Below are 25,000 nucleotides of genomic sequence, written 5' to 3'. Positions count from 1 at the left end.
CTATGTCAGAAGGTAGTAGACTATGTGGACTAGTGATATGGGTCAGAAGGTAGTAGACTATGTCAGAAGGTAGTAGACTATGTGGACTAGTGATATGAGTCAGAAGGTAGTAGACTATGTGAACTAGTGATATGAGCCAGAAGGTAGTAGACTATGTGGACTAGTGATATGAGCCAGAAGGTAGTAGACTATGTCAGAAGGTAGTAGACTATGTGGACTAGTGATATGAGCCAGAAGGTAGTAGACTATGTCAGAAGGTAGTAGACTATGTGGACTAGTGATATGAGTCAGAAGGTAATAGACTATGTCAGAAGGTAGTAGACTATGTGGACTAGTGATATGGGTCAGAAGGTAGTAGACTATGTCAGAAGGTAGTAGACTATGTGGACTAGTGATATGAGTCAGAAGGTAGTAGACTATGTGAACTAGTGATATGAGTCAGAAGGTAGTAGACTATGTGGACTAGTGATATGAGCCAGAAGGTAGTAGACTATGTCAGAAGGTAGTAGACTATGTCAGACGTTAGTAAGTAGACTATGTGGAGTAGTGATATGAGTCAGAAGGTAGTAGACTATGTCAGAAGGTAGTAGACTATGTGGACTAGTGATATGAGCCAGAAGGTAGTAGACTATGTCAGAAGGTAGTAGACTATGTGGACTAGTGATATGAGCCAGAAGGTAGTAGACTATGTCAGAAGGTAGTAGACTATGTGGACTAGTGATATGAGCCAGAAGGTAGTAGACTATGTCAGAAGGTAGTAGACTATGTGGACTAGTGATATGAGTCAGAAGGTAATAGACTATGTCAGAAGGTAGTAGACTATGTGGACTAGTGATATGGGTCAGAAGGTAGTAGACTATGTCAGAAGGTAGTAGACTATGTGGACTAGTGATATGAGTCAGAAGGTAGTAGACTATGTGAACTAGTGATATGAGCCAGAAGGTAGTAGACTATGTGGACTAGTGATATGAGCCAGAAGGTAGTAGACTATGTCAGAAGGTAGTAGACTATGTGGACTAGTGATATGAGCCAGAAGGTAGTAGACTATGTCAGAAGGTAGTAGACTATGTGGACTAGTGATATGAGTCAGAAGGTAATAGACTATGTCAGAAGGTAGTAGACTATGTGGACTAGTGATATGGGTCAGAAGGTAGTAGACTATGTCAGAAGGTAGTAGACTATGTGGACTAGTGATATGAGTCAGAAGGTAGTAGACTATGTGAACTAGTGATATGAGCCAGAAGGTAGTAGACTATGTGGACTAGTGATATGAGCCAGAAGGTAGTAGACTATGTCAGAAGGTAGTAGACTATGTGGACTAGTGATATGAGCCAGAAGGTAGTAGACTATGTCAGAAGGTAGTAGACTATGTGGACTAGTGATATGAGTCAGAAGGTAATAGACTATGTCAGAAGGTAGTAGACTATGTGGACTAGTGATATGGGTCAGAAGGTAGTAGACTATGTCAGAAGGTAGTAGACTATGTGGACTAGTGATATGAGTCAGAAGGTAGTAGACTATGTGAACTAGTGATATGAGCCAGAAGGTAGTAGACTATGTGGACTAGTGATATGAGCCAGAAGGTAGTAGACTATGTCAGAAGGTAGTAGACTATGTGGACTAGTGATATGAGCCAGAAGGTAGTAGACTATGTCAGAAGGTAGTAGACTATGTGGACTAGTGATATGAGTCAGAAGGTAATAGACTATGTCAGAAGGTAGTAGACTATGTGGACTAGTGATATGGGTCAGAAGGTAGTAGACTATGTCAGAAGGTAGTAGACTATGTGGACTAGTGATATGAGTCAGAAGGTAGTAGACTATGTGAACTAGTGATATGAGCCAGAAGGTAGTAGACTATGTGGACTAGTGATATGAGCCAGAAGGTAGTAGACTATGTCAGAAGGTAGTAGACTATGTGGACTAGTGATATGAGCCAGAAGGTAGTAGACTATGTCAGAAGGCAGTAGACTATGTGGACTAGTGATATGAGTCAGAAGGTAATAGACTATGTCAGAAGGTAGTAGACTATGTGGACTAGTGATATGAGCCAGAAGGTAGTAGACTATGTCAGAAGGTAGTAGACTATGTGGACTAGTGATATGGGTCAGAAGGTAGTAGACTATGTCAGAAGGTAGTAGACTATGTGGACTAGTGATATGAGTCAGAAGGTAGTAGACTATGTGAACTAGTGATATGAGTCAGAAGGTAGTAGACTATGTGGACTAGTGATATGAGCCAGAAGGTAGTAGACTATGTCAGAAGGTAGTAGACTACGTCAGACGTTAGTAAGTAGACTATGTGGAGTAGTGATATGAGTCAGAAGGTAGTAGACTATGTGGACTAGTGGTATGAGTCAGAAGGTAGTAGACTATGTCAGACGTTAGTAAGTAGACTATGTGGACTAGTGATATGAGTCAGAAGGTAGTAGACTATGTGGACTAGTGATATGAGCCAGAAGGTAGTAGACTATGTCAGAAGGTAGTAGACTATGTGGACTAGTGATATGAGTCAGAAGGTAATAGACTATGTCAGAAGGTAGTAGACTATGTGGACTAGTGATATGGGTCAGAAGGTAGTAGACTATGTCAGAAGGTAGTAGACTATGTGGACTAGTGATATGAGTCAGAAGGTAGTAGACTATGTGAACTAGTGATATGAGCCAGAAGGTAGTAGACTATGTGGACTAGTGATATGAGCCAGAAGGTAGTAGACTATGTCAGAAGGTAGTAGACTATGTGGACTAGTGATATGAGCCAGAAGGTAGTAGACTATGTCAGAAGGTAGTAGACTATGTGGACTAGTGATATGAGTCAGAAGGTAATAGACTATGTCAGAAGGTAGTAGACTATGTGGACTAGTGATATGGGTCAGAAGGTAGTAGACTATGTCAGAAGGTAGTAGACTATGTGGACTAGTGATATGAGTCAGAAGGTAGTAGACTATGTGAACTAGTGATATGAGTCAGAAGGTAGTAGACTATGTGGACTAGTGATATGAGCCAGAAGGTAGTAGACTATGTCAGAAGGTAGTAGACTATGTCAGACGTTAGTAAGTAGACTATGTGGAGTAGTGATATGAGTCAGAAGGTAGTAGACTATGTCAGAAGGTAGTAGACTATGTGGACTAGTGATATGAGCCAGAAGGTAGTAGACTATGTCAGAAGGTAGTAGACTATGTGGACTAGTGATATGAGCCAGAAGGTAGTAGACTATGTCAGAAGGTAGTAGACTATGTGGACTAGTGATATGAGCCAGAAGGTAGTAGACTATGTCAGAAGGTAGTAGACTATGTGGACTAGTGATATGAGTCAGAAGGTAATAGACTATGTCAGAAGGTAGTAGACTATGTGGACTAGTGATATGGGTCAGAAGGTAGTAGACTATGTGAACTAGTGATATGAGCCAGAAGGTAGTAGACTATGTGGACTAGTGATATGAGCCAGAAGGTAGTAGACTATGTCAGAAGGTAGTAGACTATGTGGACTAGTGATATGAGCCAGAAGGTAGTAGACTATGTCAGAAAGTAGTAGACTATGTGGACTAGTGATATGAGTCAGAAGGTAATAGACTATGTCAGAAGGTAGTAGACTATGTGGACTAGTGATATGGGTCAGAAGGTAGTAGACTATGTCAGAAGGTAGTAGACTATGTGGACTAGTGATATGAGTCAGAAGGTAGTAGACTATGTGAACTAGTGATATGAGCCAGAAGGTAGTAGACTATGTGGACTAGTGATATGAGCCAGAAGGTAGTAGACTATGTCAGAAGGTAGTAGACTATGTGGACTAGTGATATGAGCCAGAAGGTAGTAGACTATGTCAGAAGGTAGTAGACTATGTGGACTAGTGATATGAGTCAGAAGGTAATAGACTATGTCAGAAGGTAGTAGACTATGTGGACTAGTGATATGGGTCAGAAGGTAGTAGACTATGTCAGAAGGTAGTAGACTATGTGGACTAGTGATATGAGTCAGAAGGTAGTAGACTATGTGAACTAGTGATATGAGCCAGAAGGTAGTAGACTATGTGGACTAGTGATATGAGCCAGAAGGTAGTAGACTATGTCAGAAGGTAGTAGACTATGTGGACTAGTGATATGAGCCAGAAGGTAGTAGACTATGTCAGAAGGTAGTAGACTATGTGGACTAGTGATATGAGTCAGAAGGTAATAGACTATGTCAGAAGGTAGTAGACTATGTGGACTAGTGATATGGGTCAGAAGGTAGTAGACTATGTCAGAAGGTAGTAGACTATGTGGACTAGTGATATGAGTCAGAAGGTAGTAGACTATGTGAACTAGTGATATGAGCCAGAAGGTAGTAGACTATGTGGACTAGTGATATGAGCCAGAAGGTAGTAGACTATGTCAGAAGGTAGTAGACTATGTGGACTAGTGATATGAGCCAGAAGGTAGTAGACTATGTCAGAAGGTAGTAGACTATGTGGACTAGTGATATGAGTCAGAAGGTAATAGACTATGTCAGAAGGTAGTAGACTATGTGGACTAGTGATATGAGCCAGAAGGTAGTAGACTATGTCAGAAGGTAGTAGACTATGTGGACTAGTGATATGGGTCAGAAGGTAGTAGACTATGTCAGAATGTAGTAGACTATGTGGACTAGTGATATGAGTCAGAAGGTAGTAGACTATGTGAACTAGTGATATGAGTCAGAAGGTAGTAGACTATGTGGACTAGTGATATGAGCCAGAAGGTAGTAGACTATGTCAGAAGGTAGTAGACTATGTGGACTAGTGATATGAGTCAGAAGGTAGTAGACTATGTGAACTAGTGATATGAGTCAGAAGGTAGTAGACTATGTGGACTAGTGATATGAGCCAGAAGGTAGTAGACTATGTCAGAAGGTAGTAGACTACGTCAGACGTTAGTAAGTAGACTATGTGGAGTAGTGATATGAGTCAGAAGGTAGTAGACTATGTGGAGTAGTGATATGAGTCAGAAGGTAGTAGACTATGTGGACTAGTGGTATGAGTCAGAAGGTAGTAGACTATGTCAGAAGGTAGTAGACTATGTCAGACGTTAGTAAGTAGACTATGTGGACTAGTGATATGAGTCAGGAAGGTAGTACACTTTGTCAGAAGGTAGTACACTATGTCAGACGTTAGTAAGTAGACTATGTGGACTAGTGGTATACCTGTGGTCTCTCTCTGTGGGTGTTGACTGCCTCCACTTTGAGGGAGATGGACTCCACCTTGCAGCCATAGGCCACAGGTGTGAGCTTCAGCACCATGTGGAGAGGACACTTCAGGTAGGGCATCTCCTCTACAACATCAATCATATAAATAATATACAATGTCATGTATGATATATTGATGAATAATATACAATGTCATGTATAAATATTAAAGAATAATATACAATGTCATGTATGTAAGATTAATGAATAATATATAATGTCATGTATGTAAGATTAATGAATAATATACAATGTCATGTATGTAAGATTAATTAATAATATACAATGTCATGTATGTAATAATGAATAATATACAATGTCATGTATGATATATTCATGAATAATATACAATGTCATGTATAAATATTAATGAATAATATACAATGTCATGTATGTAAGATTAATTAAAATACAATGTCATGTATGTAAGATTAATTAATAATATACAATGTCATGTATGTAATAATGAATAATATACAATGTCATGTATGATATATTCATGAGTAATATACAATGTCATGTATAAATATTAATGAATAATATACAATGTCATGTATGTAAGATTAATGAATAATATACAATGTCATGTATGTAAGATTAATGAATAATATACAATGTCATGTACTGTATGTAATATTGATGCATATACAATGTCATGTATGTAATATTGATGAATAATAAACAATGTCCTGTATGAAATATTGATGAATAATATAGAATATTGATGAATAATATAGAATATTGATGAATAATATAGAATATTGATGCACTGACCTGCACTTTTATCCAGGAAGTAAGCGAGCAGGCAGCGCATGACAGCTTGGTGACAGATGACCAGAACATTCTCCTGACGCTCCAGCTCCATGATGACAGGCTCCACCCTCTGGACCAGGTCCTGGTAGGACTACAACCAACACAGCGTTATTATTATTATTAATTATTACTACTACTACTACTACATCAGGGATGTCAAACTCTTTTTAACACAAATATGGCATCTCTCTGAGAACCGCTTGCAACACTGAATATAAATATATAATTGTCATATAAAGTATATGAATATATAATTGTCATATAAAGTATATAAATATATAATTGTCATTTAAAGTATATAAATATATAATTGTCATTTAAAGTATATAAATATTTAATTGTCATATAAAGTACCGTATTTTCCGCACTATTAGCCGCACCTAAAAACCACAAATTTACTCAAAAGCTGACAGTGCGGCTTATAGCCCGGTGCGCTTTATATATGGATTAATATTAAGATTAATTTTCATAAAGTTTAGGTCTCGCAACTACGGTAAACAGCCGCCATCTTTTTTCCCCATAGAAGAGGAAGCGCTTCTTCTTCTACTGTAAGCAACCACCCGCCCCCGTAGAAGAAGAAGAAGCGCGCGGATATTACGTTTCATTTCCTTTGTGTGTTTACATCTGTAAAGACCACAAAATGGCTCCTACTAAGCGACAGGTTTCCGGTTCATGAAAAGACGCAATCTCTCCATCCGCACACGGACTACTATTTCACAGCAACTGCCTAAAGACTTTCAAGAAAAGCTGGCTACTTTCCGTGCATATTGTAAAAACAAGATAGCTGAAAAAAAGATCCGGCCAGAGAACATTATCAACATGGACGAGGTTCCACTGACTTTTTATATTCCTGTGAACCGCACTGTGGATACAACGGGAGCACGTACGGTGAATATTCGCACCACAGGGAATGAGAAGTCATCCTTCACTGTGGTTCTAGCTTGCCATGCTAATGGCCAGAAACTTCCACCCATGGTGATATTCAAAAGGAAGACCTTGCCAAAAGAGACCTTTCCAGCCGGCGTCGTCATAAAAGCTAACTCGAAGGGATGGATGGATGAAGAAAAGATGAGCGAGTGGTTAAGGGAAGTTTACGCGAAGAGGCCGGGTGGCTTTTTTCACGCAGCTCCGTCCATGTTGATATACGACTCCATGCGCGCCCACATCACGCTGGTTTTTAATATATTATTAAAGTTTGACTGACCTATCTGACTGTTTTTTTGACATTCCCTTTAGCGCAGTTAGATGCGGCTTATAACACGGGGCGGCTTATAGGTGGACAAAGTTTTGAAATATGCCGTTCATTGAAGACGCGGCTTATAACCCAGGGCGGCTTATGGTGCGGAAAATACGGTATATAAATATTTAACAGTCAGATAAAGTATATAAATATATAATTGTCATATAAAGTATATAAATATATAATCGTCATATAAAGTATATGAATATATAATTGTCATATAAAGTATATAAATATATAATTGTCATTTAAAGCAGTGGTCCCCAACCACCGGGCCGTGGACCGGTACCGATTGGTACCGGGCCGCACAAGGAAAAAATAAATAAATAAATAAAAAATTATTAAATCAACATAAAAACACAATATATACACTATATATAAATGTATATCAATACAGTCTGCAGGGATACAGTCCGTAAGCACACATGATTGTATTTCTTTATTTAAAAAACAATTTGTCCCTCCGCGGGACAAATTTTCAAGTGTTGACCGGTCCGCAGCTACAAAAAGGTTGGGGACCCCTGATTTAAAGTATATAAATACATCATTGTCATTTAAAGTATATAAATATATAATTGTCAGATAAAGTATATAAATATATAATTGTCATTTAAAGTATATAAATATATAATTGTCATTTAAAGTATATAAATATATAACTGTCAGATAAAGTATATAAATATATAATTGTCAGATAAAGTATATAAATATATAATTGTCAGATAAAGTATATAAATATATAATTGTCATTTAAAGTATATAAATATATAATTGTCATTTAAAGTATATAAATATATAATTGTCAGATAAAGTATATAAATATAAAATTGTCATATAAAGTATATAAATATAAAATTGTCATATAAAGTATATAAATATATAATTGTCATATAAAGTATATAAATATAAAATTGTCATTTAAAGTATATAAATATATAATTGTCATATAAAGTATATAAATATAAAATTGTCATTTAAAGTATATGAATATATAATTGTCATATAAAGTATATAAATATAAAATTGTCATTTAAAGTATATAAATATATCATTGTCAGACAATTGTTGGATGGATGAGAAGGTAACATGTAACTTTATGCTTTTTCTAATAAATGCATTTGACAAAAAACTGTTTTACTGACACACATCTCCAGCCTTCCAGGGGGCACTTGCAGTGATGTGGAGGGCCACATGAAATTAAATGATGGAATGACATGACAATGCCACGTGAAATGAACTGATGAAATGAAGTGGTGGGCTTCATGAAATTATGGCAGGCCAAATAAAATTAAATGATGAAATGAAATGACACATGGAGAGGAGCCAGATGAGGAGGTTCGGGCATCTGGTCAGGATGCCACCCGAACGCCTCCCTAGGAAGGTGTTTCGGGCACGTCCGACCGGTAGGAGGCCACGGGGAAGACCCAGGACACGTTGGGAAGACTATGTCTCCCGGCTGGCCTGGGAACGCCTCGGGATCCCCTGGGAGGAGCTGGACGAAGTGGCTGGGGAGAGGGAAGTCTGGGCTTCCCTGCTTAGGCTGCTGCCCCCGCGACCCGACCTCGGATAAGCGGAAGAAGATGGATGGATGGATGAATTTGCATGGCGCTGCCAATTGAAATACGGTACAAGGATGTGGAGATAAAATGAGTTGATGTGGCAGGGCTACATGAAATGAAATTAAATGATATATAATATTATAAATGAATATATATTATATACTGAATATCCATCCATCTTCTTCCGCTTATCCGAGGTCGGGTCGCGGGGGCAGCAGCCTAAGCAGGGAAGCCCAGACTTCCCTCTCCCCAGCCACTTCGTCCAGCTCTTCCTGTGGGACCCCGAGGCGTTCCCAGGCCAGCCGGGAGACATAGTCTTCCCAACGTGTCCTGGGTCTTCCCCGTGGCCTCCTACCGGTCGGACGTGCCCTAAACACCTCCCTAGGGAGGCGTTCGGGTGGCATCCTGACCAGATGCCCGAACCACCTCATCTGGCTCCTCTCCATGTGGAGGAGCAGCGGCTTTACTTTGAGCTCCCCCCGGATGGCAGAGCTTCTCACCCTATCTCTAAGGGAGAGACCCGCCACCCGGCGGAGGAAACTCATTTCGGCCGCTTGTACCCGTGATCTTGTCCTTTCGGTCATAACTCAAAGCTCATGACCAAAGGTGAGGATGGGAACGTAGATCGACCGGTAAATTGAGAGCTTTGCCTTCCGGCTCAGCTCCTTCTTCACCACAACGGATCGATACAGCGTCCGCATTACTGAAGACGCCGCACCGATCCGCCTGTCGATCTCACGATCTATTCTTCCCTCACTCGTGAATATATAATATGTAAATATTACATATATCTTATATTGCTACTATGGTACATTTTTAGTCCACTTTATTCCTTTAGTTGTCGCCCTCTTTTTGTGCATTATCTTCTACATCCTTTGTGACTGACCTACTGTGTGGAACAATTTCCCTTGTGGGTCAATACAGTTTGTCTAAGTCTAGATACAGCCAGCATGATAGTGTCTGACTAAGACTATCTCATCATCCCACAGGTAAATGATGACAACAAATAGAAGCCATTATGAAACCAGCTTTCAGTGCCCGCCTCTAATGATGTGTTCAACCATAATGACAATGGATTATTGGAACCTTATTAACTAACCCTAATGATGGCAGTGTTATCTGTAGCTTCCTGCTGCGAGTAGGACCACAAGTCAACAAGTCCTACCTCTCCGGCTGGGTAGCGGTAGTAGTATTTATCTTCATCCCTCAGGGAAAACTCTTCAGGGAATTTCTCTTTCACTTCATCGTAGGTCATGTCCTCGCACACGCCCTGCAGACAGCAACACCTTCAGACGGGGACTAGACCCAGGGAACCATGAGCGCTAGACTCACCGCATCGATCTCATTAAGGGCATTCCACTGCTCGTACGGGACCCCCAAGTGCTCGGCGGTCTGGATGCTGCGACACAGCTGGCTGCTCCAGACCTTTAGATTGTCCAGCTGCTGCTCCTCCACAAAGCCAGCCAAGGCGGCAGAAAACTACACAAGAGTAGGCCACAATCACCAGCCAGGTCGTACAATCGTGGGCGGGGGGGGCGTCGTACTTGTCTGCCCCTCGGCGAGAGGCCGGCGTCGCCCCCAAGCCGCCCCTCCAGGTTGTCCACGCTCTCTCCGTGTCGACACAGGTAGATGGTGCGCGGCTGGACGTGGATGTTCATCAGGTAGTACACCATCTTGCTCTGGATGTGGTCCTGGATGTGGTTGACCAGGAAGCGGCGACCCACGTCTATCACCTTGATGAAGGATAGATCTCTGCATGGCGAGCACACATCAAATCCTTACATTTCATCAAAAATGGACAGTGCGCCTTACGACCCGGTGCACCTAATGCACAAAACAATGCTGGTTGTGCTTACCGACCTCAAAGCACTTTTATTTGGTACATGGACATACGTGTGGACTGCAGGTTGACGCCTGTTCAATAAATAGTGAAGTGAATTATTTTTATATAGCACTTTTCTCTACTGACTCAAAGCGCTTTTACATAGTGAAACCCAATATCTAATTTACATTTAAACCGGAGCGGGTGGGTAAAGTGTCTTGCCCAAGGACTAAGGGTGTAACGGTACGTGTATTTGTTTTGAACAGTTTCGGTACCGAACAAGTTTCCACACGGACATATTAAGTAGCGTACCGCACGTTCTGTAAACAATGCACACTGAGGCACAACACACGGCATGCTAGCAGCTAACGAGCTAGGACAACATGTAAAAGCCAGAGCTGGAAGACCCTCCTGCCTCGTTAAGATCTCCCGTTTGGGAACACTTGGGCTTCGCGGTGCGATACAACAATGGAGGACATTGCTTCAACGAAGAGAAAGACGAATTCAAGCAGCCTCTCCTCGGCGAGTCAGGCAGGGCTAAAGCAATAACAAATGTTTTTATAGCAGCAGATTTAAAACCATATTGCATTAAAAAGTAGATTTTGAGCCACTTCTATGGTGGAAGAACAATGAGCCCATATATTATCCTCTTAGTGCCAAGTTAGCCAGGCACTACCTCACCATACCTGCTACCTCCGTATTTTATTACATTGTAACTGCAAGCAGGTCTGCTCTTTCTGCACACAATGTGGATAAACTGATTTTTCTGGCAAAAATCATGAAGATTAAGTGAAAGTCACCAGGGTTAAAGGCTGGGGGGGGGGGGGGGGGAAGTTAATCTGAGGCTGAGTTGACTTGAAACTGTTTAATGTTGCACTTTAGAAGAAAACTTTTGTCATTTTATTTAATCTGAGCAACAACTTGAAGCAGTTTAATGTTGCACTTTATATGTGGTAATGTTGCACTTTATATGTAGAAAGGTTTTGTTAAGAAACCAATTCTGAGCCTTATCTTATTTAGTTTTTATTTGATGTATGTCGACTGCATTAACCCTGGCAGTGGACCCTGTGTGTATATGTATGTTATTGTTATTGTTATGTGTGCGTGTGTATGTGTGTGTGTATGTATGTTATTGTTATGTTAAAAGGATAAAGCCATTGTTTACAAATTTTGGTAAATAAATAACCAGAAAATGTATATTTTGTTTTTTTCTTACTGTACCGAAAATGAACCGAACCGTGACCTCTAAACCGAGGTACATACCGAACCAAAATTTTTGTGTACCGTTACACCCTTACCAAGGACAAAACGGCAGTGACTAGGATAGCGGAAGCGGGGATCAAACCTGGAACCCTCAAGAACGGCCACTCTACCAACCGAGCTGTAGCGCCCAGTATAATGCTAGCAAGCAACAGCAAAACGTTGATGTCTCATTGGGAATATAGAACATTACACACAATGCTCAAAAAATCTGTCAAAATGTTTTAGTACGACTTTGGTAAGCTACGAAGTCGCACCGCTTGATGGATTGTCGGAGCATTACGGCTACCATAGTCAGACGTACTGTGCTTCAACATACAGTATTATTATGGTGCGTGTATAAGGACCCCAAAAGTAGGGCATCTATTAGGAGACCATATTATCTGGGGTTTTGTTTTGCACTCAAAAGAAACTTTTCTCACTTATTGGTTCCTGCTGATGTGTATTTGGGATCTGCATAGTCCCGAAAATTTGTATTGTTGTGGGACATTCATCCTCCGCTGTTGCCATTTCTAATAATAAGTAGTGTACAGTTCTAACATATCTGTCAGTAGACTCGCCGTGGAAGCGCTAAAAACTACCGCTACAACAAAAATGACGGGAGGTTACGTTGTCGAAGTGGAGGCACGTAAATAAGACCGCCCACAAAAAGAGACAGTCACAGGGCGGCTCTTTTGAGCAATGAACCACCATTACATGTTAAAGGGGAACATTATCACAATTTCAGAAGGGTTAAAACCATTAAAAATCAGTTCCCAGTGGCTTATTTGATTTTTCGAAGTTTTTTTCAACATTTTACCCATCACGCAATATCCCTAAAAAAAGCTTCAAAGTGCCTGATTTTAACCATCGTTATAAACACCCGTCCATTTTCCTGTGACGTCACATAGTGAAGCCAACACAAACAAACATGGCGGAAAGAACAGCAAGCTATATTACGCATGTATTGAAACGGATGGTTGTAGTGTGGAGGCAGGTAGCGAAAACGAAATTGAAGAAGAAACTGAAGCTATTGAGCCATATCGGTTTGAACCGTATGCAAGCGAAACCGAGGAAAACGACACGACAGCCAGCGACACGGGAGAAAGCGAGGACGAATTGGGCGATCGCCTTCTAACCAACGATTGGTATGTGTTTGTTTGGCATTAAAGGAAACTAACAACTATGAACTAGGTTTACAGCATATGAAATACATTTGGCAACAACATGCACTTTGAGAGTGCAGACAGCCCAATTTTCATCAATTAATATATTCTGTAGACATACCCTCATCCGCGCTCTTTTCCTGAAAGCTGATCTGTCCAGTTTTGGAGTTGATGTCAGCAGGCCAGGGAAGCTAGGGTCGATAGGGGGTTTAGCTCGCTCGTCTGCGGGAACAAACTGCCGCCATTGCTTGCCGTGCTACCGAGGTCCTTTGTCCCTGAATTGCTCACACACTCCGGCAGATTCAATGGGGGTCTGGCGGCAGATTTCTTTGACTTTATGGTTGGAAATGCATCTGCTTTGAGTGTCGCAGGATATCCACACATTCTTGCCATCTCTGTCGTAGCATAGCTTTCGTGGGTAAAGTGTGCGGAACAAACGTCCAATTTCTTGCCACTTTGGCATCTTTGGGCCACTGGTGCAACTTGAATCCGTCCCTGTTGGTGTTGTTACACCCTCCGACAACACACCGACGAGGCATGATGTCTCCAAGGTACGGAAAACAGTCGAAAAAACGGAAAATAACAGCTGATTTGACTCGGTGTTTGAGAAAATGGCGGATTGCTTCCCGATGTGACGTCACATTGTGAATATTAGAAAGGCGTTTAATTCGCCAAAATTCACCCATTTAGAGTTCGGAAATCGGTTAAAAAAATATATGGTCTTTTTTCTGCAACATCAAGGTATATATTGACGCTTACATAGGTCTGCTGATAATGTTCCCCTTTAAGTACGTGTTTGAAATGTAGACAAATAAATATGAGCCTTTTAACGTGCTTTACAGTCCAGTGCGCCCTACGGTCCCAAAAACTACTGTAAACTTGATGGCTTCCCGAGATGATGGACGCTTACCGGTCGTGCTGGTCTGGGTCTAGAGGTTGGTAGCTTGCTTTGTAACATTCGATTCTCCTTTGGAAGTCCAGCATGGCATCGGTCTTGTTGCAGTCTTTGTAGTCTGGACAGGACACCTTCACTTCCTGCGCAGGAAGGAAGTCACTTTCAAGGGTTCCATTGTTTCCCTGCATCTTTCAGCTACAACAAATCCTCCCTCACCATGATGTTGGATGCGATCACGCTAGGGTCGTCGCAGACGGACTCGATGAAAAAGATCTGCGGCAAAAAGAAAAATGTGGTTAAACGATTAAACGGCGGCAGGTCGCCTGGATCGGTTCGCAGCTGAGTGTGAAGCGACTGGGATGAGAATCAGCACCTCCAAGTCCGAGTCCATGGTTCTCGCCCGGAAAAGGGTGGAGTGCCATCTCCGGGTTGGGGAGGAGATCTTGCCCCAAGTGGAGGAGTTCAAGTACCTCGGAGTCTTGTTCACGAGTGAGGGAAGAGTGGATCGTGAGATCGACAGGCGGATCGGTGCGGCGTCTTCAGTAATGCGGACGCTGTATCGATCCGTTGTGGTGAAGAAGGAGCTGAGCCGGAAGGCAAAGCTCTCGATTTACCGGTCGATCTACGTTCCCATCCTCACCTATGGTCATGAGCTTTGGGTTATGACCGAAAGGACAAGATCACGGGTACAAGCGGCCGAAATGAGTTTCCTCCGCCGAGTGGCGGGTCTCTCCCTTAGAGACAGGGTGAGAAGCTCTGTCATTCGGGGGGAGCTCAAAGTAAAGCCGCTGCTCCTCCACATGGAGAGGAGCCAGATGAGGTGGTTCGGGCATCTGGTCAGGATGCCACCCGAACGCCTCCCTAGGAAGGTGTTTCGGGCAAGTCCGACCGGTAGGAGGCCACGGGGAAGACCCAGGACACGCTGGGAAGACTATGTCTCCCGGCTGGCCTGGGAACGCCTCGGGATCCCCCGGGAGGAGCTGGACGAAGTGGCTGGGGAGAGGGAAGTCTGGGCTTCCCTGCTTAAGCTGCTGCCCCCGCGACCCGACCTCGGATAAGCGGAAGAAGATGGATGGATGGATGGATGGAAGGTCGCCGTAGAAACAACGGGCTTACCTTAAAGCCATTCTCGCGGCCGAACTGGAGGATCATCTCTCTCCTTTCCCGCGTTGTGTTTGTCGCGTCGAAGACCTGGATGGAGACGTGCTCCTCAGTTTCAAAGTGGTGCGAGGATTTCCACGAGCAGCAATGAAAAGAAAACGTACCGCTACTTGTCCTCCTTCGTCGTGCAGGTAGGACTTGACGTCCCTCAAGGCCGCTAAGGCACATTGTCTGCGGGGCAAACACACTGATGACTTTGCACCTCTGCCTTGTATCAACACCAGGGTTGTATCAACACTAGGCTTGCAAAGGGGCGGAAAGTTTCCGGTAAATTTACGGAAATTTACCACGGGAAGTCAACCTCGGGAAGTTTGGAAATGTTGACCATTTTTTGATTATTGAAAGTTGGACATGATCCATCTTATTGTGTAGAATAAGATGAGCAGCTTGTAAAAGACTAATGAATGCAACACACTGATATAAATAGTCAGCTAAACAATTGGAGGAGTCTCTAAAAATATTTGACTGATGGACAAATGAATAGAAATAAGCTAGATCAGTGGTTCTTAACCTGGGTTGGATGGAACCCTAAGGGTTCGGTGAGTCGGCCTCAGGGGTTCGGCGGAGGTCGAGACACACCCGACTCATCATGTAAATAAAAACTTCTCCCTATCGGCGTATTATGGGTATGACAACAGCAGAAGTCACACTGATTTGCAGGTGTGTAATTAGTTGTGGGTTCATGCACTGTGTTGGTTTTGTTCTTTGAACAAGGTGATGTTCATGCATGGTTCATGTTGTGTCTTGAATTTGAAAAAAAAAATATATATATATATATATTTTTTTTTTTTTCACTAAAGGGTTCAGTGAAAGCACATATGAAACCGGTGGGGTTTGGTACCTCCAACAAGGTTAAGAACCACTGGACTAGATGAATAAGTGAACAGTCAATCAGCATGCTAAATCAAACTATAAGCTACATTCTTGTATGACAACAGAATGGCTAGCAGAACAGAAAGCAGAGGAAACTACACCTTTTCATTTAGTATTTGCTACTTGCACTTTACACATCACAAAAGGTCAATTCGGATTGCTAACGTTGTTAGCATAAATGAATGGGATTTAACATAGAGAACATTTGCATCACGGCTAACGGAGAAATATTTTCGGTTCATTATGAGACTGTGCACTGCAAAAAGTCAGTGTTCAAAAACAAGGGAAAAAAATACAAAAATGAGGGGTATTTTATTTGAACTAAGCAAAATTATCTGCCAATAGAATAAGAAAATTTGGCTTGTCAAGACTTTCCAAAACAAGTCAAATTAGCTAACCTCAATGAACCCAAAAATAGCTTAAAATAAGTACAAACCCCGTTTCCATATGAGTTGGGAAATTGTGTTAGATGTAAATATAAACGGAATACAATGAATTGCAAATCCTTTTCAAGCCATATTCAGTTGAATATGCTACAAAGACAACATATTTGATGTTCAAACTCATAAACATTTTTTTTTGCAAATAAGCATTAACTTTAGAATTTGATGCCAGCAACACGTGACAAAGTAGTTGGGAAAGGTGGCAATAAATACTGATAAAGTTGAGGAATGTTCATCAAACACTTATTTGGAACATCCCACAGGTGTGCAGGCTAATTGGGAACAGGTGGGTGCCATGATTGGGTATAAAAGTAGATTCCATGAAATGCTCAGTCATTCACAAACAAGGATGGGGCGAGGGTCACCACTTTGTCAACAAATGCGTGGGCAAATTGTTTAAGAACAACATTTCTCAAGCAGCTATTGCAAGGAATTTAGGGATTTCACCATCTACGCTCCGTAATATCATCAAAGGGTTCAGAGAGTCTGGAGAAATCACTGCACGTAAGCAGCTAAGCCCGTGACCTTTGATCCCTCAGGCTGTACTGCATCAACAAGCGACATCAGTGTGTAAAGGATATCACCACATGGGCTCAGGAACACTTCAGAAAACCACTGTCAGTAACTACAGTTGGTCGCTACATCTGTAAGTGCAAGTTAAAACTCTCCTATGCAAGACGAAAACCATTTATCAACAACACCCAGAAACGCCGTCGGCTTTGATGGGCCTGAGCTCATCTAAGATGGACTGATACAAAGTGGAAAAGTGTTCTGTGGTCTGACGAGTCCACATTTCAAATTGTTATTGGAAACTGTGGACGTTGTGTCCTCCGGACCAAAGAGGAAAGGAACCATCCGGATTGTTATAGGCGCAAAGTGTAAAAGGCAGCATGTGTGATGGTATGGGGGTGTATTAGTGCCCAAGACATGGGTAACTTACACATCTGTGAAGGCACCATTAATGCTGAAAGGTACATACAGCTTTTGGAGCAACATATGTTGCCATCCAAGCAACGTTATCATGGACGCCCCTGCTTATTTCAGCAAGACAATGCCAAGCCACGTGTTGCATCAACGTGGCTTCATAGTAAAAGAGTGCGGGTACTAGACTGGCCTGCCTGTAGTCCAGACCTGTCTCCCATTGAAAATGTGTGGCGCATTATGAAGCCTAAAATAGCACAACGGAGACCCCCGGACTGTTGAACAACTTAAGCTGTACATCAAGCAAGAATGGGAAAGAATTCCACCTGAGAAGCTTCAAAAATGTGTCTCCTCAGTTCCCAAACGTTTACTGAGTGTTGTTAAAAGGAAAGGCCATGTAACACAGTGGTGAACATGCCCTTTCCCAACTACTTTGGCACGTGTTGCAGCCATGAAATTCTAAGTTAATTATTATTTGCAGAAAAAAAATATAGTTTATGAGTTTGAACATCAAATATGTTGTCTTTGTAGTGCATTCAATTGAATATGGGTTGAAAATGATTTGCAAATCATTGTATTCTGTTTATATTTACATCTAACACAATTTCCCAACTCATATGGAAACAGGGTTTGTATATTCTCACTAATAACAAGTGCACTTTTCTTGGTAGGAAAAACAAATATGAGACCTTTTTTCTCAATATGTTGAAAAATATTCTTAAATGAAGTAAATGCTAGTGCCATTATCTCGACATAATGATATTACATTTCTTGAAACCAGCAAACTTATACTAAAAACTAATGTATTGTTCTAAATGGAAAGGCAACAAGGCGACCGCTTGTTACTCTCGGGGTCTCCTAGCCGCTCAGGCAAATCATATGGTCTAAAAAAGGCATTTTCCCATCGATAACATGACATCATCGCGCCAAGTGCGTGCTCTTTCAGTCAATTAGTGCACAAGGAATATATATATAGCCTGGTCCCTGGCCCATTTTTGTTTTAATTGTAATTTTGAAGAATGTATCTGAATGTGCATGAACTATTTCTGTTCAAAATAGTTAGAAATGTCAAATGTTTAAATATTAACTGTCAGTTTACTGTACTGTGCCAACTGTACTACTACACGAGTACATTTTTTCTCTGGTTTCATTGAAAATAAAACAGCAAAGTCCATTTGGCTGTCATCTCTTTTAAATATGAGACACAATTGTGTCAAAATCATGATTTTTTTTATTTCATGCTTGAAATAAGAAATGATTACTCTGAAAAAGCAGTTTTATACTTGTGAGTGTTGATGACACAGCTTTGTAACAAAATCTGCTTAGTGAGAAGAATGATCTTATCAGAGAAAATAAGCAAATATCATCCTTATTTGAGATATTTCATCTTACTTAGATTTCACTTTTTGCAGTGTGGTGGTACATAAACCTAGCTAGCTAGAGATATTGGCCCCAAAATCATTGAACAAGTACAGGAACAGCCAGCTATCTTGGCATAGTCTACAGTAACAAGCAACTACACCTCTATTAAAGTTAAATACCATAGATCAAATATGTTTACCCCAGTAATATCAGCAACACTTACCAGTCCTTGGGCTCAAACACTAGTGTGGCCTCAAAAGCCCTGCTGTAGTGTGTAGCATGCTGCCAATTATCTGCACATGTGATGGAGGAATGCACAGTGGAGGATTGAAATTCTACTGAATTTGCATGAAATCAGGTTGTTTTAGCTGCAAGATCTAGCATGTTGCATTCAATGTTTATTCCCATTCATTTCCCGTTAATTCCTATGGAAAGTTTCCAACTTTGAATATTGCCAGAATTTTGCAACCCTACTGATGAGTTTGCACCTGTGCTTTGTATCAACACACTTACTGCCGGATCTTCACAGCGCATTCGTTATCGCACTTGAAGAAGTCGTAGGAGCTGTAGTTCTTGACCGCCTCCCTGCGGTACTCCCCCACGTTGAACACTGCGGGCGGCAAACGGGAGCGTGAGCGCGCGTTGCCGCGGTCTCAGCGAGGGAGCGGCGTGTACCTTTAGTGGGCGTGCCGATCCAGTTGAGGTAGCGTGTGAGTTTCCTGGATATGTAGGTCTTGCCTCGAGCTGGCAGGCCGACCATCACGATGACGGCGGGGGGGTTGGCGAAGTGAGGGGCGCCGGCCACTATTGAGACAACAAAAGGCAACGCAATTCACCGCATGACGTGTTAGTGCCCCCCACTTCTGCTAGCAGCTAAAGTCATTATAAAAAAGGTAAGATTTGATGTAAAAACTGTACATTTTGTGTAATGGCAATATTTTTTTGTATATATTTCTTGTCTAAACCACAATTGTTTGTGTAGTGCTTTCTTTGCCTTAACTGCATGTCCTGGGTTTCTTTTCAGAGATAAAAGGCCTGGAAGGAGCCTGTTTGGGATGTCTCCAAACCCCCACTCTCTCCAAGGACAAAGACTGCTGTGATGTTGGTTGATCACTCAATTATGTCGTATTTGTCTTGTCAGTCAAATGTTGAACCAAAACTTTCCTGTTTTTTGCTAATATCACAATCAGATAAAGATTGTTTTGCGCTTCTCTCTCCCTCAGTAGACAGGAGGTTTCGCCCCAAATCCTCCTCCTCTTTTTCCCCAAAAGTTATAAAGTTGTGGAAGAGTTATTTGTCTCTCTCTTTCTTCTACATTTCTGTAGCAGCAAAAACTCTCTCCCCTTTGTAATCTGATGTTATTTGAGTACCGTATTTTCGGACTATAAGTCGCAGTTTTTTTTCATAGTTTGGCCGGGCTCCAGTGCGATTTATATATGTTTTTTTCCTTCTTTATTATGCATTTTCGGCAGGTGCGAATTATACTCCGAAAAATACGGTACTCAAATACTTAAAGGGGAACATTATCAGCAGACCTATGTAAGCGTCAATATATACCTTGATGTTGCAGAAAAAAGACCATATTTTTTTTAACCGATTTCCGAACTCTAAATGGGTGAATTTTGGCGAATTAAACGCCTTTCTATTATTCACTCTCGGAGCGATGACGTCACGTTGTGACGTCACATCGGGAAGCAATCCGCCATTTTCTCACTTTCGTCGGTGTGTTGTCGGAGGGTGTAACAACACGAACAGGGACGGATTCAAGTTGCACCAGTGGCCCAAAGATGCGAAAGTGGCAAGAAATTGGACGAAATTTGTTCAAAATACGAGGCTGTGGGGAAAGCCGACGAAATGGTCAGTCGTTTGTTCCGCACACTTTACCGACGAAAGCTATGCTACGACAGAGATGGCAACCGTCCCTTATGCCACCGAAGATGATCAAGAGAAGAATATCGACCCTAGCTTCCCTGGCCTGCTGACATCAACTCCAAAACTGGACAGATCAGCTTTCAGGAAAAGAGAGCGGATGAGGGTATGTCTACAGAATATATTAATTGATGAAAACTTTATTCATTACTCGCGGTTTTACGTAAATTATTATACATAAACTGTGTTTACCAATAATTTAGCTTAAAAACATTTATTTTTTTCAATCATTCGAGTACATTCGGGTAGTCTTGTGTAATGCAGTATTTTGGGTCTATTTAGGTATGGTTAACCTGAGTGCTGAAATCGTGGAAAAATATATGTTCTTAGCGCGCCTGAAATGGGCTCTCTGCACTCTCAAAATGCATGTTGTTGCCAAATGTATTTCATATGCTGTTAACCTAGTTCATAGTTGTCAGTTTCCTTTAATGCCAAACAAACACATACCAATCGTTGGTTAGAAGGCGATCGCCGAATTCGTCCTCGCTTTCTCCCGTGTCGCTGGCTTTCGTGTCGTTTTCCTCGGTTTCGCTTGCATACGGTTCAAACCGATATGGCTCAATAGCTTCAGTTTCTTCTTCAATTTCGTTTTCGCTACCTGCCTCCACACTACAACCATCCGTTTCAATACATGCGTAATCTGTTGAATCGCTTAAGCCGCTGAAATCCGAGTCTGAATCCGAGCTAATGTCGCTATAGCTTGCTGTTCTTTCCGCCATGTTTGTTTGTGTTGGCTTCACTATGTGACGTCACAGGAAAATGGACGGGTGTATATAACGATGGTTAAAATCAGGCACTTTGAAGCTTTTTTTAGGGATATTGCGTGATGGGTACAATTTTGAAAAAATCTTCGAAAAATAAAATAAGCCACTGGGAACTGATTTTTAATGGTTTTAACCCTTCTGAAATTGTGATAATGTTCCCCTTTAAAATGATCTTAAGTTTGTAACATTTTTGACACTGTTCAGTTCCCCCAGGAAATGGTCAGAGACACTTCTGCTTGCTTAACAGTAGTTAATCCTTATTTTGGTGTATTTTTTGTTTGTTTTTCTGTCACTGTAGTTAACGTCTACTAGGGACGTGTACCGTTCACATTTGAACCAATCCTGGTACTCAACAGCACCAACTGTCAAATATTGTTTCTGATGTGTAGTGAAGTGAATTACATTTATATAGCGCTTTTTCTCAAGTGACTCAAAGCGCTTTACATAGTGAAACCCAATATCTAAATTACATTTAAACCAGTGTGGGTGGCACTGGGAGCAGGTGGGTAAAGTGTCTTGCCCAAGGACACAACGGAAGTGACTAGGATGGCGGAAGCAGGGATTGAACCTGCAACCCTCAAGTTGCTGGCACGGCCGCTCTACCAACTGAGCTATATTGCTCCTTGATAATAAAATCTATTTTTTATTGCTATATAAAAATGAGCTGATTGTAATATCTTGTCTCATTATGACATTTCTGAGTCTCAATTAGTTGCAAGTCCAAGACATTAGATGGCAGTATTGTATAGTTTATGGTTTGTTGGCCAGTTCAGGCTCTGTGGTCTGTTGCGCCATAAAAAGTGTTAATATTGTGAGTATTGCATTGATTTTGCACCAGCTGTTTGTAACGTGCATTTTAGTTTCATTAACAAATTTGGAGGTGTTGAAATCGCCATGCAAAATTGCTGATGCTAATCAGTAGCATGTCAATAGCAAAGTCAATGTATAAAAATGGAGCCTTTTTTTGAGTCAATTACTTTGTTGGCATTGAAAATTGTAACATTACCTCAAAGAAGTTTGGCTGAAATTGCTCTAGTGCAAAGAGCTGAAAGCAGAGTCGGTAACAGGATGTGACATCACGCGAAACCCAGGTGGCCGGTAGGATCAGCAAGATTTGGTCAGTGCCAAAAAAGTATTGGATTCGGTACTCATCCGTAACGTCTACAGGGATTCAAGATTGCCGCAATATTAGGAATATGCCGATCGATCGGCAGAGGTGGGTAGTAACGCGCTACATTTACTCCGTTACATCTACTTGAGTAACTTTTGGGATAAATTGTACTTCTAAGAGTAGTTTTAATGCAACATACTTTTACTTGAGTATATTTATAGAGAGGAAACGCTACTTTTACTCCGCTACTTTTATCTACATTCAGCTTGCTACTCGCTACTAATTTTTATCGATCTGTTAATGCACGCTTTGTTTGTTTTGGTCTGTCAGACAGACTTTTATAGTGCCTGCCTTTCAACAAATACAGTCACTGGTGACGTTCACTCCGTTCCACCTATCAGATGCAGCCACTGGTGACGTTGGACCAATCAAACAGAGCCAGGGGTCACATGACCTGACTTAAACAAGTTGAAAAACTTATTGGGGTGTTACCATTTAGTGGTCAATTGTACGGAATATGTACTGTACTGTGCAATCTACTAATACAAGTTCCAATCAATCAATCAAAAGTGCGAAGGAAAAAAGACCATTTTTTATTCCAACCGTACACCCCGTCAAAAGCCTAAAGACTGACTGCACAGTTCCTGTCTTCACAATAAAAGTGCCGCTCCATCGCGCCTGCGCTTTCAAAACAAGAGTCTCCGAAAGCCTGCGCAAACAAGCTAGCAAGCTACGGAGTTTGCCGCCAATGTATTTCTTGTAAAGTGTATAAAAACGAATATGGAAGCTGGACATATAAGATGCCAAAAACCAACCACTTTCATGTGGTATTAGACAGAAAGGAGGAACTTTTTTTCTCCTCCATTTGAAAACGTGGACGTTTGTCAGCACTACTGTCTGATTACAATCAATGCAAGTCATCAGAATCAGGTAATACACCAACTTATATTCTTGTCTTCATGAAAGAAAGGAATCTATATGTGTTAAACATGCATGTATATTCATTAAAACACTATTAACATGTAAACAAAAACGGCAAAAAAAATATATATAAATTATATACTGTATATATCAATGTATGTATGTATGTATATATATGTGTATATATATATATATATATATATATATATATATATATGATATGTGTGTGTATGTTACTCATCAGTTACTCAGTACTTGAGTAGTTTTTTTACAACATACTTTTTACTTTTACTCAAGTAAATATTTGGGTGACTACTCCTTACTTTTTACTTGAGTAACAAATCTCTAAAGTAACAGTACTCTTACTTGAGTACAATTTCTGGCTACTCTACCCACCTCTGTCGATCGGCCACCGATCAATATCCGTTGATTTTGGTAAATAATGCATTTTATTGCCGATCCCCTTAGGCTTAATTGGTTTGTATCTTAAAATATCGTTATCACTGGCGGATGAGGCTATAGCACACCAAGAAAGAGAAAATAAGTACTTATTCTGTTATTGTTAAAACGTCAATAGCATGCACCAGAAATAAATTGAAACATATCAGGTTAATGTGACCTGTATTGGTATCGGCCGTTCTCACTCATATATGTACTGGAATTGGAAATATATCAGAAACTATTACAGGGTATGCAGATCACAATAAGTTAAGTAGAATTCTCAACAATATTGGCAGGGTTTTAGATCCCTCACTTATAGGAATGCAATGAGGAAGGTAATAAACTGTGGTCATCAGAACTATCTTTAGTAGCCAAGTATGTAACAAACAAGGAATTCTTTGCTCAATGTAAGAAACAAAAAAAAGGCAGAGAGCGCAGTACCGTGGCGGCCATCTTGTTATAAAAACAAGAGGGGAACATTAAAGAACACAAAGGACATAAAAGATCACAGAACTGATGAAACCAGCGGCCACTTCAGAGTCACTATTTGTACATACAGTTTACAAAAGAATAACATACTGCACACATTCAACAAAACAAAACCACCATTTCAACACCCACATACACCACGGTGGGGATCAGCACGGCCAGACACAGGAATAGGTCTAACAAAGCGACCAAGAGCGCCGACTCCCGTCCTAGGCTGCCCATTCGCTCTTGGCCAATGTCCGGTCCGTACGGAACAGTGAGAATTTGTGTCCGATTTACATGCTCATCCAGGCAAGGCTCCGTGGAGCCAACGCTAGCTCTGCAGTCTCTTCGCACAGACTCGGGCGTCGCAGAGAGCCAGCAGCTTGTCTCCAGTGCCGAAAGGCTCCTCTGAGGCAGATCCAAAAGTCCACAAAAAAGCAGTGCAGAAGCCACAAAAAGTGCCAGCCCTTGTTTCACAGTTGTGAAGAAGTCCGATCCAAAAGACAAAAACAAAAATTACACATGGAAACAAGAAGGGAAGATCAAGAAGGCAAAGATGGAAACAAGAGCACAGAGCTCCTGCAACCAGCAGCACCATCATGTCATGTAAGCTGAAGCTTTAGTCAGAATCAGAACATGTCAGACATCTCAGATGCAGAGAACAACCTTGCAGA

General features: G+C 41.2%; 1 protein-coding gene across 2 annotated transcripts in view; it reads right to left on the bottom strand.

The window, feature by feature from the left end:
* Positions 1-25,000, bottom strand: part of pfkfb3 (6-phosphofructo-2-kinase/fructose-2,6-biphosphatase 3) — a 54,043-nt gene that overhangs the window by 8,889 nt on the left and 20,154 nt on the right. For both annotated transcript variants that reach the window (XM_061961328.2, XM_061961330.2), the window contains exons 2-12: positions 19,365-19,493; positions 19,203-19,299; positions 15,195-15,261; positions 15,046-15,120; positions 14,146-14,202; positions 13,945-14,069; positions 10,352-10,559; positions 10,140-10,286; positions 9,973-10,077; positions 5,970-6,099; positions 5,154-5,281 (exon numbers count right to left, since the gene is read on the bottom strand). In XM_061961328.2, coding sequence (XP_061817312.1) covers positions 5,154-5,281; positions 5,970-6,099; positions 9,973-10,077; positions 10,140-10,286; positions 10,352-10,559; positions 13,945-14,069; positions 14,146-14,202; positions 15,046-15,120; positions 15,195-15,261; positions 19,203-19,299; positions 19,365-19,493 — 1,268 coding nt within the window. The remainder of the gene's footprint in view (positions 1-5,153; positions 5,282-5,969; positions 6,100-9,972; positions 10,078-10,139; positions 10,287-10,351; positions 10,560-13,944; positions 14,070-14,145; positions 14,203-15,045; positions 15,121-15,194; positions 15,262-19,202; positions 19,300-19,364; positions 19,494-25,000) is intronic.

This window comes from Nerophis lumbriciformis, linkage group LG05 (genome assembly GCF_033978685.3).
Source record: "Nerophis lumbriciformis linkage group LG05, RoL_Nlum_v2.1, whole genome shotgun sequence".
NCBI lineage: Eukaryota > Metazoa > Chordata > Actinopteri > Syngnathiformes > Syngnathidae > Nerophis > Nerophis lumbriciformis.
Note: the sequence above shows the minus strand (reverse complement) of the source record. Positions and strands in the feature narration are given on the sequence as shown.